The 20,780-nt window shown below is 41.2% G+C and overlaps 2 protein-coding genes across 2 annotated transcripts; one reads left to right on the forward strand and one right to left on the reverse strand.

The window, feature by feature from the left end:
* Positions 1-127: 127 nt before the first annotated feature.
* On the forward strand, positions 128-3,999 carry LOC133524715 (protein YIPF2). Its single transcript, XM_061860854.1, has 4 exons — positions 128-432; positions 910-1,088; positions 1,940-2,140; positions 2,265-3,999. The coding sequence occupies exons 1-4, from the start codon at positions 246-248 to the stop codon at positions 2,580-2,582; spliced, it is 885 nt and encodes a 294-aa protein (XP_061716838.1). The 5' UTR covers positions 128-245; the 3' UTR covers positions 2,583-3,999.
* Positions 4,000-4,636: 637 nt separating this feature from the next.
* LOC133525311 (uncharacterized) lies at positions 4,637-20,648 on the reverse strand. The gene is made up of 15 exons (XM_061861598.1): positions 20,402-20,648; positions 19,637-20,250; positions 19,216-19,316; positions 18,552-18,676; positions 17,165-17,421; positions 15,716-15,876; positions 13,459-13,636; positions 12,221-12,428; positions 10,408-10,558; positions 9,416-9,504; positions 6,993-7,285; positions 6,719-6,815; positions 6,445-6,576; positions 6,171-6,302; positions 4,637-5,737 (listed from the first exon to the last, which is right to left on the reverse strand). The coding sequence occupies exons 1-15, from the start codon at positions 20,511-20,513 to the stop codon at positions 5,622-5,624; spliced, it is 2,766 nt and encodes a 921-aa protein (XP_061717582.1). The 5' UTR covers positions 20,514-20,648; the 3' UTR covers positions 4,637-5,621.
* Positions 20,649-20,780: the final 132 nt, after the last annotated feature.

Consider the following 20,780-nt stretch of genomic DNA (forward strand, 5'->3'; position numbering starts at 1 on the left):
AGATCTTTTAATGATAGCTGATAAGAAATATCGATATCGATAAGTTATCGTATAGAATTAACCATACAGTACATCTAAACTTAAGGCTGATATACACGCGGCGGTTTTGATTGAAAACAAACTATTCTAGCGTTTTCCACACTGACTGAAATGTAATCAATGGTAATGACATGCGCGTTATGACGTTTTTTCCTCAAGTCTGTGTTTTACTTTATTTACGAAAACTGTGATTAATATTTTAAAAAATGTCCTCAATAAAGACTGGCGAATTACTAAACTTTCAAGATTATTCGCCAGAGCACAATGATAGGAGTGCACGATTAGAAGTGGAGGCAGTGCAATCACATCAATATACTAGCTCGATGTCCAACCCAAATTACACGTATGATGAACCTAAACTAAACAATGACGAGCCTGAAACACTGCCACAAAGTAAGGAATATTTATATTTTATCGGTTAGCTTAATCAATATAAACTGAGCATATAGGTACCTAAGTTGATAACAACCTTGTTCTCTCAATTTTTTTTCTCTACACTTCTAATGATATACATGGTATATAGCCATCGATAATCTAAATTTGAGTTAGTAATTAGTGTAATAACATCTATGCCATTGACTGTGACTAATTTAGTTTAATTAAATAGGCATACAATCCTTTTTTTAAATTATTCATGCCTTTATAAGCACAAGTTGGGCTGAGAACATGTTACGGATTCATGTAAAGTAATATTTATTGTTTCCTCTTTCCATCCAGAAGTCTTATAAAATGTCTTCAATTCCTATTTTGGGTTTTGATCAAATTAAAATAGCATTATCGGTAGGTACTCAATTCATACATACCACTAAGTTTATTGTGGTTTTACTATGCATATTCTCATCTTTTATACAATATTCCTTTTTTACAAAGCAAATCACAACTTCTGGACCATAGAGTATTACCAGAAATACTTTGACGTCCACACTAACGAGGTGGTGGAGCGGATCATATCCTCCGTGGTGCCGCAGAAGGTGTCCCGCAACTACTTTGATGAGAGGATCAAGGGAAAACCGGACTTGTATGGACCAATATGGATATCTGTTACTTTGGTAAGTGCAACTCATGTTAGAGGGGGATGACATTGCTTTTGTTAGACAGTGATGAATGAATGAATGAATGAAATAGCCTTTATTTCAGACAAGTATTTTGTAAGTACATTTTGTTGTTAACATATATATATATATATGTATATCTATTATCCATCTGTATGCCTTTTGTAGGCAAAGGCCTCCCCTAACTCTTTCCATTTATCCCTATCCCTTGCTATTGTAGTCCAGCAGCCTCCTGCTGCACTCTTAATCTCATCTTCCCATCTTCTTGTTGGCCTGCCACGCTTCCTCTTTTTGTCTCTAGTAAACCAGTACATTATTGCTTTAGTCCACTTTTCTCTCTCGACAGTGATACTTCTGTGTATATTCTATTATCTATCCAAGAATACCATATAATTATGGAGTTTATTCATCATTTGATTCTCTTAATGATTTCCTTCAGTTCCATTTTGTCTCAAGTGTGAACCTCAAACCAGATGTAAACAAGGTGAAATCCTTACATATGCAATAAATTATTTAGAGAGGCAGAGGCACAAAACACACTATAATATATTTAAAAAAACTGGACAAGTGCGAGTCGGACTCGCCCACTGAGGGTTCTGTACTTTTTAGTATTTGTTGATATAGCGGCAACAGAAATACATCACCTGTGAAAATTTCAACTGTCTAGCTATCACGGTTCATGGGATACAGCCTGATGACAGACGGGCGGGCGGACGGACGAAAGGATAGTGGTGTCTTACTGGTGGAACCTGGAAACTGATCAAAACTTGTTGAGCGATAATCAACTTAAATTACTTCAATAACCAGTTTGAAAATATTTTTAATTTTTTATTCACTAATGTTTTCAGATCTTTACAATAGCAGTAAGCGGCAACATAGCCAGCTACCTCCAATCCGCCAACAAGGCTGTTCACTGGCGCTACGACTTCCACCTCGTCTCCTACGCGGCCACCGCTATCTTCTGCTACGTATGGCTCGTGCCAATCGCGTTATGGGCCGCTCTCAAGTGGACCACAGTGACAGACGGGCAGGATGAGATCGAGACTCAGGTATGATACAATAGCAATAAATGCTCAACAACGCTCTGCAAATCGCTCAACAATTACAGTCATCGCCATCTACGAAATAACTTTTGGATATTGATTTTGATTTAAAAATACCTTTCTTTTCCAGACCTCAACAACCCCAACGATGATGTCCCTCTTCTGTCTGTACGGATACTCTCTCTCCATCTATATCCCCGTGGCCATCCTGTGGACCATCCAAGTCTCCTGGCTGCAATGGCTCTTCGTGCTCATGGCGGCTTTAGTCTCCGGGGCAGTCTTAATATTCTGGCTAATGCCCGCTTTAAAGAAATCTAAGTACTATCTCCTTCTAATAGGGTCGATTATCGGTTTTCATTTTTTATTGGCGACTGGGTTTATGCTGTATTTCTTCCATGTGCCGAGCGTGCATGTGCCGCCGGTCGCGGCGTCGACGGTTGCGCCGTGAATATGTGATATTTGCAGTAAGTTTTTGTGGTAAATCAGGTTGAGTACAATGATATATATAACTTTAGATAGGTTATACTCATGCATAAGGAGCACAAAAAATACTTCCACATTTATTTCTATACGTACTATCAACTCATTTACGCGCCAACTAAAGAAATGGCTCCTCTCCCATGCCTTTTACAGTCTAAATGGCTTTTATAATTTAAAATTCAATTGACATTTTATCACAACTATAAAGTCTATTTATATCACCCTAAACTGTAATAATAATGCAATTGTAACTTATTTATAATTATTGTAACTTAATTTAATTTCAATATATAATGATATTATTAATAAATTAGTACGAGTATACCTACGCAAAAATCTATTATTTATGATTTAATTTTCGCATTCTATTCTTCTTTGTCGTAATCATTACACATGAGCTTCTTTTTCTCTTTCGGTGAGCGGGAGCTCGTTACCACATGCACACTTCTCGCTTGCCCAAGTGCGACTAAAGGCAACCTGTACAATTTGTCACAAGGTAAGCGCTTTACGTTTGGAACGCCTATAACTATAACTTATCTTGAGTTATAATAAATCATTGGTTGAGTGGATATGGAATAAGATAGATTAAGTAAGTCAACCCATTTTTACCACAAAAGTTCCAATTACTGTGTATTAGATTGAATGCACTGAGTCAGTATGATAGGTAAAAGTAAAGTACACTGTAACTTACTTTATTGTTAGATTATTTTTCAACCATGGTTTTTTAAGAGACGACGCAAAAAGAGGGGTGTTATATGTCTGTCTGTAGCATCGCAGCTCTCAAACGGATGGACCGATTTTCTGTGAAAGCGAGTTTCCTTGCGTTGGTTCTTAACTGTTCGTTGGTTCTCTTGAAGAGTATTAGCTCTTTTGACCCTACGGGACCCTAAGGCATTTTTGGCATAAAATTCATTTATTCGGCATAATTAGGGAGGTTTTTTTTTTTAAATTTAATAGCTATTTAAGCGTTCACTTGTAAACCTTAAAGGGTAAATGCTACGTTAGTCTGCAGTCAAAGTAATAAATACAATAATTTATTTCCTTTACAAGTATTATTGAGAATATTAATGTTGTGCTGATATAAGCATTTATCTTATCGAATATGTTGTTAAAATTTATTTAGAAATCCTAATTTGTATTTATGATAATTTAAGTACAGATCTACAGACTTATTTATTCGCTTGCACAATCAAATGTCAAAAGCATTGCACGTATTTACAGTAAAATAGTTTATAAAATTTGATCTTTTGGGAGTTTAAACGTATTAAGATTGTTGGAGGTATTGAAGTATTTTCTAATTCTACTACATTCCTATTTATACATAAAATGATTCACTGTGTAAAAGAAACTTATTTATCATTGAAAATAAATTTAATTCTCGAAAATATTTTTATTTTTATTAATCAACAATTCAGTTCGCCATTTGTACTTTATTTGTTATATTGTGCAATAAAGTTTAAATAAAACAATGGACCCATGTCTAAACCCTATGTGTTCCTAATATATAATAATACCTACTTACTTAAATATTAACATTAATTCATTATTATCCGCCATACAGTTATCACACATTCAAATATGATTCCCCGTACCACTCGTACTTATTGCAAAGATAATTTGAAATAGAGGTGGATTGTCAAATAAAATTTTGTAGCCTCAGTAAATTTACTGCCGTCTTTCGACACATGATTAAAACTTTTAGAATGCCTTGACTTGATTTTTAGACTTATTTTTTCACTGATATGTGTTAAATATCAAAAAGTGGCGCCATCTTACCGGGCACAACCTAAAGGTTAGTGCGCCATGGCTCAAAAACGATCGAAAGCTTTGGCCTTTGATTTATTAGATTTTGATATTTAACTCAAAACTCAATTAAAGTCGTGGCGTTCTAAAAGATTTAATCATGTGTCGAAAGATAGCATTAAATCTACTGTGGCTATAAAGTTTTCTTTGACAATTCACCTCTATTTCAAATTCTCTTATTGCTTATAGAAACAGTGTTTAAATAGTAAAGCTATCAGGTAGGTATTAAAAACTTTAATCAACTACAATAGTTCAATGTACAATATTTACAAGATAAATTCATTATACCATTGGAGTACAAAGTAACACGTCCAGCAAAGTAACACGTACATTGCTATAGAGGTCGGGAAACGACGGGTTGTAGGCTAAGTATTAGATATAGACCGAGCGTAGCGAGGTCGATAGGGATACGCGGTCGGCAACCCCGTTTCTCGCCGAGATTTGTATAGTGCTTTCCTCAAACTTGCAATGAAATAAAAACAAATTATACTTAGTCAATTTGTTGTAATCATAGGTTTACACAACTAAAAACTAATTACTAATCTACTACTATTTGATGGTTGAATGCCAAGACGTTGTCACAATTTGACGTTTAAAAACAAAAGAAGGTTGCTTTTACAGGCCTAGGTGTGTAAGGCTGTATGAAATTCCTTTACATATATCATCTTCACTCATCGCACTGGATACGTAGTATTTCCGGGCCTAATTTGAAGTACGTCATGTAACATTTCATTGCAAGTTTGAGTAAAAAATCATTTCGTACATTGAATGCTCGAGCAGTCAAACTTTAATGATCCTAAAGCTCGCAGATTTTTAGAGGTCTATACCTCAAAAGGAAAAAACGGAACCCTTATAGGGCAACCTCCGAATTCTTCCGAACCGCTCGGAAACACATTCGCATCGTCTCACTCGTTCGTCACGCTCGGCCGGCTCATTCGAATCATGAGTGGGAAGGAGCGAGCAAGTGTCACTGAGATAGATGACTTACTGGGTGAGTTAAATCATCAATTAAAAATATAGTTCATTTAAATCACTCACTCGTGAACGACACATGTCTACCGCAAAAAGCTGAAGGTGATACATTTTTGGCCGGTACTGCAAATCAGATAGCTGCGACATATGCATGTTTAATGCCAAGTTAGCTTGGTCAGAGTAGATATCAGTTTTAATCCAGGTATCTACGGAAATATGATGTGTTGATCAATCAGTCGGCCAGAGAGAAGGCGTCGAAGCTCTTGATCCACGCTTGTCTGTGATAAGATGGCGGGGGATCTTCTGTCGCGCATTGGAATGTCCCCGCTAACTCTATCAACATGTTTTCTGTAACAATAAAGTTAATTGAGTTAACTAAGGGATGAAAGGCACCCATTCGTGCTGAGGTAGTTTAGCGCTCGAACGCAGTGAGAACGCCAATAGCCCGAGGCTGAAATGATCCCTTTCATCCGAGTTAAACACTCTACGAGGTGAGTGTGCATGTGTATTAAAAAAAAACATGACTAAGTATATCTATAGGTCATAAATACGTACACAGACAGAGACTTCAACTAAAATCGTAACTCATAGAATTACCACGAGTTTGACAATGACATATTCGCTAGCGTGTGCATAATTTACTTTCTATGCATGTCGCTCATACAGGCATATTAGTGCGAGCGAGATGTATAGAAAGTAAGTTACGGAGACGTTAGCGAAAATATCAGTGTCAAACCCGTGGGAAGGCTACTACCATCGTAAAGTGAAGAGAAAAGCTTACCGAACAGCTCGGGCTGGGGGCCGCTCCTCGCGGAGTGGAGGAAGTCGAGCGCGGGCCCCTCCGCGCCGCCCCACTCCGCCGAGCGCGACCCCCGCTGCTGCAGCACCAGCACGCCCGCGCGGCATGTGGATACTTACCGAACAGCTCGGGCTGGGGGCCGCTCCTCGCGGAGTGGAGGAAGTCGAGCGCGGGCCCCTCCGCGCCGCCCCACTCCGCCGAGCGCGACCCCCGCTGCTGCAGCACCAGCACGCCCGCGCGGCATGTGGATACTTACCGAACAGCTCGGGCTGGGGGCCGCTCCTCGCGGAGTGGAGGAAGTCGAGCGCGGGCCCCTCCGCGCCGCCCCACTCCGCCGAGCGCGACCCCCGCTGCTGCAGCACCAGCACGCCCGCGCGGCATGTGGATACTTACCGAACAGCTCGGGCTGGGGGCCGCTCCTCGCGGAGTGGAGGAAGTCGAGCGCGGGCCCCTCCGCGCCGCCCCACTCCGCCGAGCGCGACCCCCGCTGCTGCAGCACCAGCACGCCCGCGCGGCATGTGGATACTTACCGAACAGCTCGGGCTGGGGGCCGCTCCTCGCGGAGTGGAGGAAGTCGAGCGCGGGCCCCTCCGCGCCGCCCCACTCCGCCGAGCGCGAGCCCCGCTGCTGCAGCACCAGCACGCCCGCGCGGCATGTGGATACTTACCGAACAGCTCGGGCTGGGGGCCGCTCCTCGCGGAGTGGAGGAAGTCGAGCGCGGGCCCCTCCGCGCCGCCCCACTCCGCCGAGCGCGAGCCCCGCTGCTGCAGCACCAGCACGCCCGCGCGGCATGTGGATACTTACCGAACAGCTCGGGCTGGGGGCCGCTCCTCGCGGAGTGGAGGAAGTCGAGCGCGGGCCCCTCCGCGCCGCCCCACTCCGCCGAGCGCGAGCCCCGCTGCTGCAGCACCAGCACGCCCGCGCGGCATGTGGATACTTACCGAACAGCTCGGGCTGGGGGCCGCTCCTCGCGGAGTGGAGGAAGTCGAGCGCGGGCCCCTCCGCGCCGCCCCACTCCGCCGAGCGCGAGCCCCGCTGCTGCAGCACCAGCACGCCCGCGCGGCATGTGGATACTAACTCCGGTGACAAATTCTTATCTGGGGACAATGCCATTTTCTAATTTTATAAAATCAACGTCTAAAGCAAAGCATACAAAAATAAGTATACTTTAATCGCCCGTTCGCTCTCTAACTCACTCACTTTAAACTTAAATAAACAGTGTCCTGTCACTCAAATCTCTCAAAAGTCAAAATTGTACGGTCAATTCAAAAAAAATATAGCACGCGCGTCGCGTCGAGCGACACGGTCCCCGTCCGACGGCCGCGCGGCGCCGCCCGCGCCGCCCGCGCGCCGGGCAACGCACGAATTTGAATAGTATCAATCAGGGATCGGAAACCGGTATTTTTTGTATGGGAACGAAAGCGGTATTTTTTCGTTCTTTGTTAATTACTTCATTTCTAATTAGGCAATCTAATAATACGAAGTCGTTATCTGAAAAAACAACTGAGTCCTACATTTAGAGTATAAAATAAACCGGTTTGCAAAAAACCGGTTCCGATCCCTGGTATCAATTTCTCAAAATCTATCTATATATTAGCAACTTTTTTCATTTTCAGGGTTCCGTAGCCAGATGGCAAAAACCGGTCAAGTGCGAGTTCGTTTTACTCGCACACCGAGGGTTCCGTACTGAATTATCTTGTGTTACTATAAAGGCGAAAGAATTTTGATCAGAAGTACCTATCTTAAGTATAATTGCGTACAGCGCCATCTATCGGCAAATTGTCTAACTAATTTGCGCGATGCACGTATATTGGTTTTTCGAGGATAATTCTCTATCGTGTGAACCGATTCAAAATTATTATTTTATTTAAAAAAAGGTGTCTTTAATGTAATCTCAATATTCAAGATAGAAATTACCAAGTTAGAGGTCTGATTATATTTTTCCTGTAAAATTTATAGTAATGCTAATAGTATGTAAAAATTTCGTAATTTTGCATTGGTAAACTTCGAAGATAGGGGGGCGTTCGGAGAATGGTATTATTTTTTCACAATTTCCTCCATAAATCAATTTTTTTCCACTACTAAAAAATAATAAAAAAATGTTTTGGAATGGGCAGTTTGAGCTCTTTCAAATGATACCCCAGTTGACCTAGTCACTAGACTTTGAAATTTTGCCCCCTCTTCATATTGGCATTTCCATTTCTCATCCAATCACCGAAGTTAAGCAACGTCGGGCGGGGTCAGTACTTGGATGGGTGACCGTTTTTATAAGATAATGGTACGGAACCCTTCCTGTGCGAGTCCGACTCGCACTTGGCTGGTTTTTATTTTATTATCTCAATATCTCTTTTTAAATTCCACTTTTTTTTAAAATGGATGGCTCATTTTCTATCCATTTAGCCTAATGTTATAATATTCAACATGTGTCAAGTACCCAATTCTAAACGCCATCGCCAACTCTAGTTACGAGGTATGCGACTTTAGTCGTCGTTATAATACTACAAACACCGGTTCATTTAGTTTTCGCTCCGAATTTAAACGTGAGTTAACCGGTAACGAGAACGGACGGCAAGTGGGTCTCCAAATAAAAACGAACTACTACGAGCTTTTAAGTGGTACCACAGAATAAATAACTACTACGTACAGAAGGTTCACTCCCTAACAAAACGCGTCTATTACGACAGATATTTTTTTTTTTTTTTTATACTACGTCGGTGGCAAACGAGCATACGGCCCGCCTGATGGTAAGCAGCCTCTGTAGCCTATGTACGCCTGCAACTCCAGAGGAGTTACATGCGCGTTGCCGACCCTAAACCCCCCCCCCCCCCCCCCCCCCCTCGTTGAGCTCTGGCAACCTTACTCACCGGCAGGAACACAACACTATGAGTAGGGTCTAGTGTTATTTGGCTGCTGTTTTCTGTAAGGTGGAGGTACTTCTCCAGTTGGGCTCTGCTCTAGATCTGGAATGACATCCACTGGCTGTGCCCTACCACACAAAGCGAGATGACATTCACAATGCCCATACCTCTCTTTTGGACGTAGTTTAAGGACGTACCCGGGTCCAAATATGACCGCGCGACAACCACTACTGCCAGACACCGGACCTGGTGCGGGCCGCGGGTACTTGTAGCGGCGCTGAGCCGCGCCTGCTCGTACTAAACCGGTTAACCGACAATAGAAACTTTATATAAAGCTCTTCAGAAACCGGTTTCTGGAATTGTACTGACCTTTGGATGATTGACAGGCCTTCAACATGAGAGAACATATCCTCAGGGCGTATACTAGGACTTGCACCAGCACAAGTTGACAATCGCACCTGAAATAATACATACATAGAGCTGAAGTATTAAATATGTGTACAGAACGCGAGAGTTTAATAGTACATTACGATACAAGTGCGAAAAATAGGAAATTCGAAACGAGTGGCGATAAATTAAAACACGACCGAAGGGAGTGTTTTAAATCGACACGAGTTGCGAATTACCTATTCGCACATGTATCGTACAACGTTTTACAGTACATATGGCCCTTTAAATGTTCGACACAGTAACATAATATGCTACTTCTCGCACTAGTGCTATAAAGTAGCCCCATATGTACTGTAAAGTGTTAAAAGTTCTGTTTCTCAACACTTCAACGCCACTTCGATTTGACAAAAATGTTTATTCTTCGTCAAAATGCTTTATGTCAAGTGAATGCAGTGGAAATGAGAGCGTTGAGAAGTGTGTGTGGTGTAAAATTACAATATAGAATTAGGAACAGTGTGATAAATAAATAAATAAATAAAATAATCTTTATTTAGTACCATAAAAGTAACAACTGCTTACATTTAAAAGCAAAAAAAAATAAAAAAAAATAAGGGAAAAGTGTGGACTTAACGAAGATGTGACAAAAATTGAGATATGTTGAGATGGTTCGGACACGTGGAAAAAATGAATGAAAGAAGGTTAACAAAGAGAGTGTATAAGGGAGAAGTAGAAGAGGGAGCTGGAAGGGACCTCGGCGGACTTTCTCTGATCAAATCGGGGAAATCCTGAAGAAAGGCCAGGTCAAGAGCACCCTAAACCGACGCGTGTATGAGGAATGTCATGAAAGTGAAGGAAGCGAAAGAGGTATGTCAGGATCGTAGCAAGTGGAAATCCGTGGTCTCTGCCTACCCCTCCGGGAAATAGGCTTGATTATATGTATGTATGTATGTGTAAAATGTTTATGTAATCACCTGTTTTCCTGTGGATTATGTCTAGCGTAGTTGGTGTAGAACCCAAGCAGGTCCTGCGCTGTACTGAGCGCTTCTGAGACTAAGTTCTGTTTCTCTATACACTTCAGCGCCACTTCGATTTGCTTCAAGAGGACGTGGAGATGGCACGAATCTGAAAGGGTTGGAAAATATTCATTTCGAAATAGATCAACTAAATAAGAGTTTTGAATGATTCACGGTTAGGCTATATAGACTTAAATCGCAGCCGAATTAGGGTAGACCGAGCTATATCCAGTTACTCGTGAACAAGATGCATGTAACTGCGTCGAAATATCGGGAGCTCGAAAACAATAAAATGCAAACAAACAGTGCAAGCAAATGGTTGTAAAAATATAAATAATAAGTGTGACATAATATACAAAATTAAGACTAGATATGTGATTATATAAATATATGCATGCATAATAAGTACCAAATAAGTAGATTCACGAATAACGATTGAGATAATTGTAAATTAAAATATGTATGACATTGCAATGCCCTGCCAGGGCCCATATGACTCTGAATGTACTTAGTTATTAAGATCTGTACTAAACTATGGTTGCAATAAATAAATGACTAAATACAAAAGGTAATCACGGTTTATATCCCGATCGATTTAAGTCAAGTAAATGAGTCTTGAATGAAATCGTTGACGGCATACAAAAAAAAATAAACGATAAGTCTTGGAGTTGTCAATAACGGTTGAATAGGCTAATCGGGTTTTTGCATTTTATTCAGCTGACTTGTTAATTCCTTGGCCTACTTTTCCTTACCTAAATAGGCCAATTGTTTTTCCTTGTTGTTTATTTTGTTAGATTTGGATGAATTTGACTGGTTCCGAGAGCTCCCAATAAACTAAAGTACGTTACGTTACGTACGTAGTCCCCGCCAAAAAAACCGTTATTTAAAATACCTTACGTTTTTGTAACCCAAAGGGAGGTTTTTTAGGATACACAGAAAAATTGCGCTTATATTGTTCAGAATAGAGAACTCTACACACATAGTGAAACTGACTGATCTGTAACATCATATGTACAGTCAGCGTCAAATATTTTGTAGCAGTCAAAGTGGCCAAATAGTTCGGTACACCATACTAAATATATGGTGTACCGAACTATTTGGCTACTTTGGTTGCTACAAAGTATTTGACGCTGACTGTACACCTACGTTGGCCAAATAAATAATTTTGTATTTTCTATCTATCAACCAAATTTCATTGACATATGACGATAAAACTTGACAATAAAACAAAAAGAGTTCTGGAGTAAAAGGCTAAAGAATGGAATGCGCGCCATCTGTATTCCCTGATAAATATGACTTCGGGTGAATAGGCTACTACTGAACCGGCGAGCTCCATCCTAGGCCCTGTCTTCACTTTCCATCAGGTGTGACTAGAGCCAATCGCCGATCAGTTTTTAATAAAATAAAAAAAAAGTTGCGAGCGTGGCGGGCCGTATGCTTGTTTGCCACCGAAGTAGTATAAAACAAATCGGCCCAAATACTATCACATCATACTATATACTACATACTACCATAGAATATGAAAGAAAATTGCAAATGCAGGTCGTCATTTTTAATGTTAGTTATACCTAACGATCTCTAGTATATATTTTTTTAATACCACGACGGTGGCAAACAAGCATACGGCCCGCCTGATGGTAAGCAGTCACCGCAGCCTATGGACGCCTGCAACTCTAGTATCAATATGATATGATTTATTTATCTCACAATATACAATTTCACTTAACACTACGCGTGGTAAATTCTTAGGAATTTATAGTCAATAGTTTACCTTTCTTATAAAGCAACACTCCCTGCTCCAAGTCCATCCTCATACTCCCACTCCCGCCACACACCCCCTCCTGAGTTCTCCTCAGCACCCTCAATATCCGGCAGGAGACGGAAGGCATGGGGCGGCACGCGATGAGGGGCTTCAGGAGGGCGCGGAGGGGCAGGAGGGCGGTGGAGTAGAGGAGGCCGTTGTAGAGGGTGGCGCAACTCTGAAACAAAAAAAACAATTTTATGAGAATAGTGATTATTATCAGTACTTGGACTTTAAAATACGATTCCCACCGAACGGACGGAGTCGGAGCGCATTTCAAATTTGTACGGCTGCGAGCCGGTCGGCTCCTCGCGGACGCGGCCGGCTCCGGGCGGACTCCATCGCGTCTGCCATACATAATGTATAGGCACATTGAAAATGCGGCCCGACTGCGCCAGTTCGGTGAGAAACGTACTTAAGATTTTTTGTACTCTGTTCTGTACTGTTTCTGTCTCGGTCGATCATACTACCGTTGATACACTTTGTCCTCGTATAACAAAATATAGACACATCGCTAAAATTTCGGTATCTACCTCTCTATCATTCTTGCACATTCGAGTGATAAAGAGGCAGATGACGAAATTAGATTTTTGAGTTTCGTGGTAGGTCTCTGTAAACAAACCACCTTGATACATCAATATCACAGTGAAAACTTTTTCAAAAACAGGCCAAGTGCGAATCGGACTCGCGCACGAAGGGTTCCGTACCATTCTTTATAAAAAACGACAAAAAAATTATGTTTGTTGTATGGGAGCCAGCCTTAAATATTTATTTTATCCTGTTTTTAGTATTTGTTGTTATAGCGGCAACAGAAATACATAATCTGTAGAAATTTCAACTGGCTAACTATCACGGTTCATGAGATACAGCCTGGTGACAGACGGTCGGACGGATGGACAGCGAAGTCTCAGTAATAGGGTCCCGTTTGACCCTTTGGGTACGGAACCTTAAAAACGGTTTACAATATATGATAGTGCTACTCTCTGGCGGCAGAACATTGCAGTAATACTCCCTATTCTTCGAAAAAGTTAAACTAAAAATTATTACTATGTTCTATTTACGTCGTGTCACTAATCATCAAGGTCGTTCTTCTGCGTTTAAATTCAAAATATCATCTTTATTATGTGTGAGTTACCGACTGTCTGTATAGTATCTACACTATCTACAGTTGAAATTAACACCATGTAGGTATAATAACAAATACTTACCGTGGAGTCAAGTAAAGAGCAGACATCACTTAAAACATGTAGGATTCCGTCGGTCACACTTTGAGTCATCTTCTTGGCTTGTTCCTTTGGCACTATGTTGGTTGCGCGGTCGAGTAGGAACGCTATAGTGGCCACCATTCGTCGCGCGAGAATGCCCTGCTCTTCTTTATATAGTGCTCTGAAAAAGTATAATTACAGGTCAGATACGAAAAGATATATTTTTTTTTTTTTATACTACGTCGGTGGCAAACAAGCATACGGCCCGCCTGATGGTAAGCAGTCTCCGTAGCCTATGTACACCTGCAACTCCAGAGGAGTTACATGCGCGTTGCCGACCCTAACCCCACCCCCCTCGTTGAGCTCTGGCAACCTTACTCACCGGCAGGAACACAACACTATGAGTAGGGTCAAGTGTTATTTGGCTGCGGTTTTCTGTAAGGTGGAGGTACTTCCCCAGTTGGGCTCTGCTCTAGATCTGGAATGACATCTGCTGTGCTGTGCCCTACCACACAAGGCGAGATGACATTCACATTGCCCATACCTCTCTTACCACTACACCTTATAAAGCAAAGTCCCTGCCGCGTCTGTCTGTATGTATGCATGTTCGCGATAAACTCAAAAACTAGCGAATGGATTTTCATGCGGTTTTCAGCTGTGAATAGTGATTCTTGAGGAAGGTTTAGGTGTATAATTCGTTAAGGTTTTGTGTAACCCGTGCGAAGATGAGGCGGGTCGCTAGTATTTTAAATGTCTGAGATTATTAAACCTTTTGAACGCCACGCCTATCGTACGCGGCGCGTAATCGTGAACCTTGTCGGTACGCATGAAGGTTGATATTGGGCTGTAGCCGCGCGCGTCATATGACGTCTTTGGCGGTCAAATGGTTAAAAATAAAATAATGTTAAGTTTCAATATTATACAAATGTACCAAGTGTCAGTGTCAGCCCTAGCATATTCGCTAGTTTTCTAAACAGTCAAATTGTTACTATGACATAAGTAGAGTAACTTGTGACGTCGCAATGCATAGATTGATCTTTGCTGATTTTTAAATCAATTAATGCGCTCAATCGAACAGATTTAACTCACAGGCGGGTCTTCATCATTTTTTAACTTAAAAATTGTTTTATCTAACCTAAGTTCCTGCCTCATGGAATCAATCTAACATTTGGAAAATACTTTTATCATAAAAGTATACCCTTAAACTTAAGATCTCCCTTCGCTCAGTTAGTCTTGCCTTGCCCGTAAGTGAGCAGATGTCGCCTATACGGTCCTGGTACTGGTCCATGTCCCGTTGAAACGCAGTCATCGCTCGCGACTGCAGCACAACTGCGCTAACCTGCCAGAGAATAAGCTCCGCCTCGTTACCGGTACAAATGTACCGGAAACGTCGGTGCACCGCTGGTCCATGTCCCTCAGAAACTCAGTCGTCGTTCGCATATGCACTAAGCTGCCAGAGAGTGAGCTCCGCCTCTGTACCGGTACAAATGTATCAGAAACGTCGATTTACCGCCGGTCCATGTCCCGTTGATCGACTGCATTAACCTGCCAGAGAGTAGGTAAGTTCCGCTCCGGTTCCGGTCCAAATGTACCGGAAACGTCGATGTACCGCTGGTCCATGGCCCGACTGCACTGCGTTGATCGACTGCACTAACCTGCCAGAGAGTAAGTTCCGCCCCGGTGCCGGTATAAATGTATCGGAAACGTCGATGTACTGCAGGTCCATGTCCCGTTGATCGACTGCACTAACCTGCCAGAGAGTAACGTCCGCTTCGTTACCGGTACAAATGTACCGGAAACGTCGATGTACCGCTGGTCCATATCCCGTTGATCGACTGCACTAATCTGCCAGAGAGTAACGTTCGCTTTGTTACCGGTACAAACAAATGTACCGGAAACGTCGATGTACCGCTGGTCCATGCCCCGCAGAAATTCAGTCGTCGTTCGCGACTGCACTAAGCTGCCAGAGAGTGAGCTCCGCCTCTGTACCGGTACAAATGTATCAGAAACGGCGATATACCGCCGGTCCATGTCCCGTTGATCGACTGCATTAACCTGCCAGAGAGTAGGTAAGTTCTGCTCCGGTTCCGGTCCAAATGTACCGGAAACGTCGATGTACCGCTGGTCCATGGCCCGACTGCACTGCGTTGATCGACTGCACTAACCTGCCAGAGAGTAAGTTCCGCTCCGGTGCCGGTATAAATGTATCGGAAACGTCGATGTACTGCAGGTCCATGTCCCGTTGATCGACTGCACTAACCTGCCAGAGAGTAACATCCGCTTCGTTACCGGTACAAATGTACCGGAAACGTCGATGTACCGCTGGTCCATGTCCCGTTGGAATGCAGTCGTCATTCGTGATTGCACTTCCTTTAATTGCTGTTGCACTTGTGTTAACACGGCACATGTTGCTTTTACGATCTGCAAGAGAATATCTTTTTGAAATTTGTATGGCACAAACATTTTTGCAAAACGGAAACAAGGACTATACTGATGGCTCGTCATTGATATTTGCTCTAAAACGAAATGTGACAACTTTGCTTTGCAACCATCATACTCATATTACACATACCTAGTAACAGGCAGAAGTCGAAACCGGTTTCTACTACCTATTATGGAATGTTTTTTACAGTACATATGGTGCTACTTTACCGCACTAGTGCGAAAATTAGCATATTACGTTACTGTGTCGAACATTTAAAGGGCCATATGTACTGTAAAACGTTGTACATGTGCGAATAGGTAATCCGCAACTCGTGTCGATTTAAAACACTCCCTTCGGTCGTGTTTTAATTTATCGCCACTCGTTTCGAATTTCCTATTTTTCGCACTTGTATCGTAATGTACATACTATTTAAACACATTCTCTTTTTATTTTTAGTTTTTTTTGCCTTAATCTAAAATACATTATTAAATATTTATTATTTTAGATTAAGCCCAAAAAAGGTCTAAAATCTAATTTAACACGAATTATAAAACCGGTTTATCAATTTACCGGTTTCCGATTTCAACCCTTGCTAACCTGAGATTGGACCAGGTCGGTTTGTATCATTTTTTTTGTACTGAATACATTAATTACCTTGTCAAATTTCTCAGAAACACTTTTCGCATTAGTTAAACTAGTTAAATCCTCATGTATGCACCCTATAGCCATCTTCCCCTCCCTCTGCCTTGACACAGTAGTGGCAGGCACCCGATGCAAGATGCTAAAGACCTGACATGGACGTTGTGATTGGTCCAGGCTAGTTTAAAGCTTTCATTGGTACTCAGTAGGGTCCCAAAGACCCGAAATCAGCGATGTCGCGAATGGTCCAGGATTATTAAAAGCTATTTTAAATACATAAATTAATTAGTCTTAAATCGACCGTGATATGGACCGTGAATACCTTTTGTATTATTTCGATTTAAGTCTAGTGAAACTAACCGTGAATCATTCAAAATAGTAATTAATTAAAGATAAAGATAGTTTATTATTCAAGTAGGCATATTACAATGAGCTTATGAACGTCAAATAAAGCTACACCGGCTCTAACCCTACACCTCTGACCCGAGAAGATTTAAATCCCCCCTCAATTGGAGGAGGGTATCCCAATATGGACCGGCAAGAAACTCAGCGGGACACATATTTTCAAAACATTACATCTTATAATTAACATGCATTAAATAAGGAAAAATACAATTTAGCTTACTATAGAAATCATGCAATTACCTTGTCAAGTTTCTCTGCTACATTTTCACCATTAGCTATACTAGTTAAATCCTCATGTATACACCCAACAGACATATTTCCACCTCTCTGTCTTAACACCCTATTGGCAGGTACTCGATGGAAGGTGCTAAACACCCGACACGGGCGTTGGGTCTGGTCCAGATCTGTTTGTAGCTTCTCATTACAATCTAGGAGTGAGGGCTGCTCAGTAGTGGGCTCGAGGATTGCGGGGAGCAAGCTGGTGAGGTTTGGTGTTGCTGAAAATAATATAAAATAAAAATTAGAGATGCACTGAATATTCGGTTACCGGTATCCGGCCTATCCGGCCCTTATTTTAATATCCGGCCGGATAGGGGATAGTGAGCTATTATCCAGCCGGATAGGGGATAGTGAGCTACTATCCAGCCGGATAGGGGATAGTGATCTAATATCCGGCCGGGTACCGAATATTCGGCCGATGGTCAGTCCGAATATCCAGTATCCGTCCAAATAACTATCCGTTGCATCTCTAATAAAAATAGTTTTAAAGTGCATTCACAATGAGTAAGAAAGCGAGCCCTTACTTGAATTTCGCTAATTAATCTGTTCCGATGAAATGAGACTGACATTGACAGGGCGTTAAGGTCGGGGCGCTACTTTGTGGTTGGAAATTTATCTGGGAAATAGTGTCATTAGATGATGATAACTTTATAACGCCATTCATTTTCGATGAACCTATGTTTGTACATTAAGGGGTAATTTGGTACCTCTTGCGGTATCCTTTCATTGGCCTTAGTTGCAATGTCGAGAGACCTGTTCTTATTTATGACACTCTTCTCAGTCGTGTGTCTGCCTGTTTCCACAATTTTCCATCATTTGTCGTCAATAATAGGACCTAGCTATATCTACAGGATCACCCAAAAATATATCACCTTCAGGTTTTTGCGGCAAACTTTTTTAGAATTCCTTAGTGACTACTGAACCCTAAAAAGTTTTGCGGTGAGGATCTGCAGGTAATATTTGCCTGAAGGCCAGTACTGTATATTAAAATACAAAATTACATGCCAGAATAGTTTGTAAACAAATGGTGTCATCTCAAGGAATATGAGGGAGACCTTTACCCAGCAGTAGTACAGTCAGCGTCAAATACTTTGTTGCATCCAAAGTAGCCAAATAGTACGGTACACCATATATTTAGTATGGTGTACCGAACTATTTGGCCACTTTGACTGCTACAAAGTATTTGACGCTGACTGTACCTTACCCCTGAGTAGAAGGCTGCTTAGCAAAGATCTCGCTCTTATTTTTCCAGGTATCCCACCAGCCTTTGTCAAAAACCTGTACTTCATCTTGCTATCTGGCGACACTGCAATTTCTGGAACCTCTGGCAGTTTTTGATTTGACATACCAGATTTGTGCGATTTGTGGAGCTTCAAGAAATGGGCCTTGCTGTCAGTCTGGGCAGCAGCAGAAGATGTTTTTACCCTCCTCTGAGACAGGTTGTGATTGAAGCTCATATTGTTGTGTCGGTGGCTGAAAAAAATTTTGTTTTATGAAAAACATTGTTTTATGTAAATATTTGTGGCATTATCTATGAAAAGGGACCTTATTGTCAATGGCGTTTACGCCGCGCTGCGTTGCACGGCATTGTATTTGTATCGGAGTATCGTTAATAATGGCGTAAGCGCCATCGACAATAAGGTCCCCTTTCATAGATAACGTCACACTTTACTGTCAAGAAACCTTGAAAAGAAATGTATAAAACGCCAGTCAATGTTCTGCCAGGACCAAATACTTATATAGTTTCTTCACCTTTGACATCACTAAGACCTCAGGGACCTCCTCCTGCACAGATTACTGCACCTATGCAATTAAAACTGCACAGAGAGACCATGAGCTTGGCGAGGAATAGAAGCACCACCCCTCCCCCGCCAGGTTTGCAGTTCTGAGTTGATGAGACAAATTTTCAGCTTGCCTCAAATACCTACTTTCAAGTCTCTACCAGCTCTCCTACCATTAGTCATGAGGAAACAAAAAGCAGGACGAATTGTTGTAAAGAAGCAATCAGTTACCTTGAGGATATTTCATTACTTGGAACAGTGACTTGAGTTAATTTCACTTTGGTGGATTCTAGCATCCTGCATCTCTCCTTAATGCTGATTATTTCCAAATTCTGTAAATTAAATTTACTTGATTATTTTTCATTTTATTCTTTTTTCAGCTTATTTTGTATATACAAATGTTAACCACAATGAAAAAATCAATAACAATCAAACTACTAACAACAAAAAAAAAATGTGATTAACATCTGTATATAATTAAAGGATTGTATTTTATAAAAACTACTGTTCTACAAGAATTAAAGTACTTATTATTTAGTATTTTAGGGTTGATGGCGCTTGTGGATGCTTTTCTTTAAAAGATTGTTCAACTAGTTATGGTATTAAAACCAAAATAGTAGCAGTCATACAACACATAACTAAACATTCTTACCTTAAAATCCAATTGTGTCCTCAAATCATGCATTTGTCCATTAACAGCCCCTAATTTTTCAGTCCATTCCATTTGCACCTTCTCTTGAGCTTTTATCTTCTCCATTCTAGCGTTATCCACGGCCACCTGACAAGACTTGAGCTGCGTTCGAAGAATAGAGGCTTCACCTTCCTTTGTCACACACTTATCCATTAATTTACCATTCTCAGACTTCAATTTTGCATTCTCTTCTTGTAACTGGAGAAGTTGTCGGTAAACATGGTCTGGGTCTTGCCCTTTATACACTTTGTCATTATAGATTAAATCATCATTGTATTTCATTGTCTCACCATTTGATATTACTTTTGATGACATACCGGGTAGTGGAGAGGAGATTCTAGTACACTTATCTTTTAAATGGGTAGATGTTAGGTGTGGGGAGTTTGCGGTGGGTTTTTTGAACGTGAATTCTTTACTAGGGCCAGGTTCTGGAAACATTTGGGTGCTGGTAGCACCTGGCTGCATACAGAGGCTGAAGTCTGGGAGGGTGGTGTTGTTGCCGTAGGCCTGCTCGCACGCCTGGCTCGCCATGAGCAGCATTTCGTCGTCATTGTCGTCGCCCCAGTTATCGAAATCTTAAAAACAAAAATATGCTGGTTATAACCTATAGTGTTTGAGGAAACCAAATCTGTTTGATAAAAAGCTTTCATTATTGAAGAAGCTGTGAAACAGAAGCTCAATCATGATGTTAAGTACATGTGTGTGGTAAATATTTATCTAACATACCATTATTTGCAGCTGCATTTTGACTGAGAGGAAAATTGTGATCTGATATAGTAATATCTAACTTAGCCTTCTTTCTTTCACCAGGCTGCTGAGGAAAAAATCTTTTTGACATTGTTATTTCAAATAAACTATTTAATTCATCGTTTATATTTGAATTAAACAATAAATAATATGGTTTTCGTTCAACTTTGGCGGCACAAGAAATTGTCAAAACAGCTGAAAATGACTTACTTGTTAATGTAAAAGCTAAAAACGCTTGAATTTAATTGTTCAAATAGAAGAATCGTTGAATGAAATAACGATTAAAAGAAATACTTAAATAGCTTTCCGAAACCATAAACAATTTTTCCCAATTTTATAATCTTATGCTGAGTTTACA

Source organism: Cydia pomonella, chromosome 14 (genome assembly GCF_033807575.1).
Source record: "Cydia pomonella isolate Wapato2018A chromosome 14, ilCydPomo1, whole genome shotgun sequence".
Taxonomy (NCBI): domain Eukaryota; kingdom Metazoa; phylum Arthropoda; class Insecta; order Lepidoptera; family Tortricidae; genus Cydia; species Cydia pomonella.